This window comes from Protobothrops mucrosquamatus, unplaced genomic scaffold (assembly GCF_001527695.2).
Source record: "Protobothrops mucrosquamatus isolate PMUCROS unplaced genomic scaffold, P.Mucros_1.0 scaffold9721, whole genome shotgun sequence".
In the NCBI taxonomy this organism is placed as follows: Eukaryota; Metazoa; Chordata; class Lepidosauria; order Squamata; family Viperidae; genus Protobothrops; species Protobothrops mucrosquamatus.
In genome coordinates this window covers 7,461-9,341 of record NW_015395509.1, presented here as the reverse complement: position 1 = coordinate 9,341, position 1,881 = coordinate 7,461, and the positions used below count along the sequence as shown (strand labels likewise).

Sequence of the window (1,881 nt, the reverse complement as noted above, 5' to 3'; positions counted from 1 at the left end):
TGCTTTTGACCAGGATTTTGTGTAATGTTGAAAGAATTCCTGTTCTTGAAAATATTAATTCACATACATACACACTCACAGATGGGTTGGGATTAAATATCCAGAATTCCTCCCCTTCAATCTGTCTGGGTCATCTAGATTGAGGCTATCATATCCTATTTAAATGTCACTGATTTTGTTCTTACCACAGCTCTCCTTTTTAACAAAATCTTATAGAAAATGTAATCCTGCTTTCTCCAACTTGATGTCTTCCACACATGTTGGATTTTAACTACCATAAGCCCCATAATATTGGCTGAGAATTATGGAAGAAGAAAAATCTAGCAGACATGGCAAGTACAGGATAGGAGAAGGCTGATTTAATTTTTTCTTTACGGTGTTTTTGGTAATGTCAGATGCTATAATCTCTACAAAATTGATGTATGCTGCATTCATTGCTTTAAGCAACAAAGGCAAATATTGTCACTCAAAGTGCTTCTCAGTTCAGTGATGATCTCATCTTTCTCAGAATGTATAGCATTCTGTTTTCTATTAGTTGTTCCTCTATTAAACCATTTGGCAGTTTTTGGATGACGCAGCTAAGAAAGAAAAAGCAGAAACAGTGAAGAGAATTTTAAAAATGCAAGATGAAGTTTGCAGGATTTATATAGAGATGGGAGTTGATGAAAAGTTGCTGTTTTCAGATCAGAACATATTAAGGCTTTCATAAAAGGAGTTTGTGATTACACATATACAAAAAAAATTCAGTCAGAGTTTAATTCTATCTCTGATAAAGTAGTGGGACTTGAAAAAATTAACTAGGAAAAGCTGTCACAACCTCAAGGAGTGGTGCAACTTGCCAGCATTTGATGTAAAAAAAAATATGAAGCAGTGGTTGTAAGAAGATGTAGTTAGACGTTTTGAAGATTCCTGGTTTGAAATGTCCCTATCTCTTTGCAGGTCGTAATGAACCTCTAAAAAAGGATCGTCCCAAATGGAAGAGTGATTATCCAATGACGGATGGGCAACTAAGAAGCAAACGGGATGAATTTTGGGATACAGCCCCTGCCTTTGAGGGACGCAAAGAGATTTGGGATGCACTCAAGGCTGCTGCCTATGCTGTGGAGGCAAATGATCATGGGCTAGCACAAGCCATTATTGATGGTGCTGGAGTTACCTTGCCTCATGGTATGTCCCTCAGTGCAGAGCAGAAATGGTGTGCTAACTTGTTAGAAATTGAAGGATGTTGCTCCTCAAATCAACTCTTTTTCATTCTACTAAAATAAAAAAACATGCATTTACAACCATAATAGGTGTATGGAACAAATCCATGTTCTGTGGTTATAGGAATAAGCAGGATTGGTTGTATCTTTGCTATAAGTTGTATAGTGAGAGGTCCACAGCTCCTGCTTTGCGGGGTGCCATAGAGTTCAGTGCTGTCTCCACATCTACCTGAAACCACTAGGTGAGATCATCCGCCATCACAGGATGAGGTATTGCCAGTATGCTGATGATAGCCAGTTAAATATCTCCATCCTGCAGTGGATATTCTTTTGTGATTCCTGGAGGCTGTGTGGGCCTAGATCAGGGGTAGGCAACCTTGGCTCTTTTATGACTCGTGGACTTCAACTCCCAGAATTCCTGCATGGCTCAGCTTGGAAACTCTCCCTTTCCCCTCAGCATGGCTGGCTCAGGAATTCTGAGAGTTTATTTATTTATTTATTTATTATTTTAATTTGTATACCGCCCTTCTCCCATAGGACTCAGGGCGGTTCACAGCATATTAAAAACAAATAGTAAACACAAAATACAAAAAATTACAAAATACAAAAATACAGAAAATAAACCCCGATAAAAGCCAAATTAAAACCAAATATTACAAGCTGTGTTTTGAATTAAATA

At 38.0% G+C, this 1,881-nt stretch overlaps 1 protein-coding gene across 1 annotated transcript in view; it reads left to right on the top strand.

Moving 5' to 3' along the window:
• Positions 1-941: 941 nt before the first annotated feature.
• Positions 942-1,881, top strand: part of LOC107301043 (ubiquitin domain-containing protein 1-like) — a gene marked incomplete at its 3' end in the record, with an annotated part of 8,395 nt that continues 7,455 nt past the window's right edge. Inside the window, exon 1 of the mRNA XM_015830312.2 lies at positions 942-1,167. Within this exon, the coding sequence (XP_015685798.2) occupies positions 993-1,167 (175 nt within the window). The remainder of the gene's footprint in view (positions 1,168-1,881) is intronic.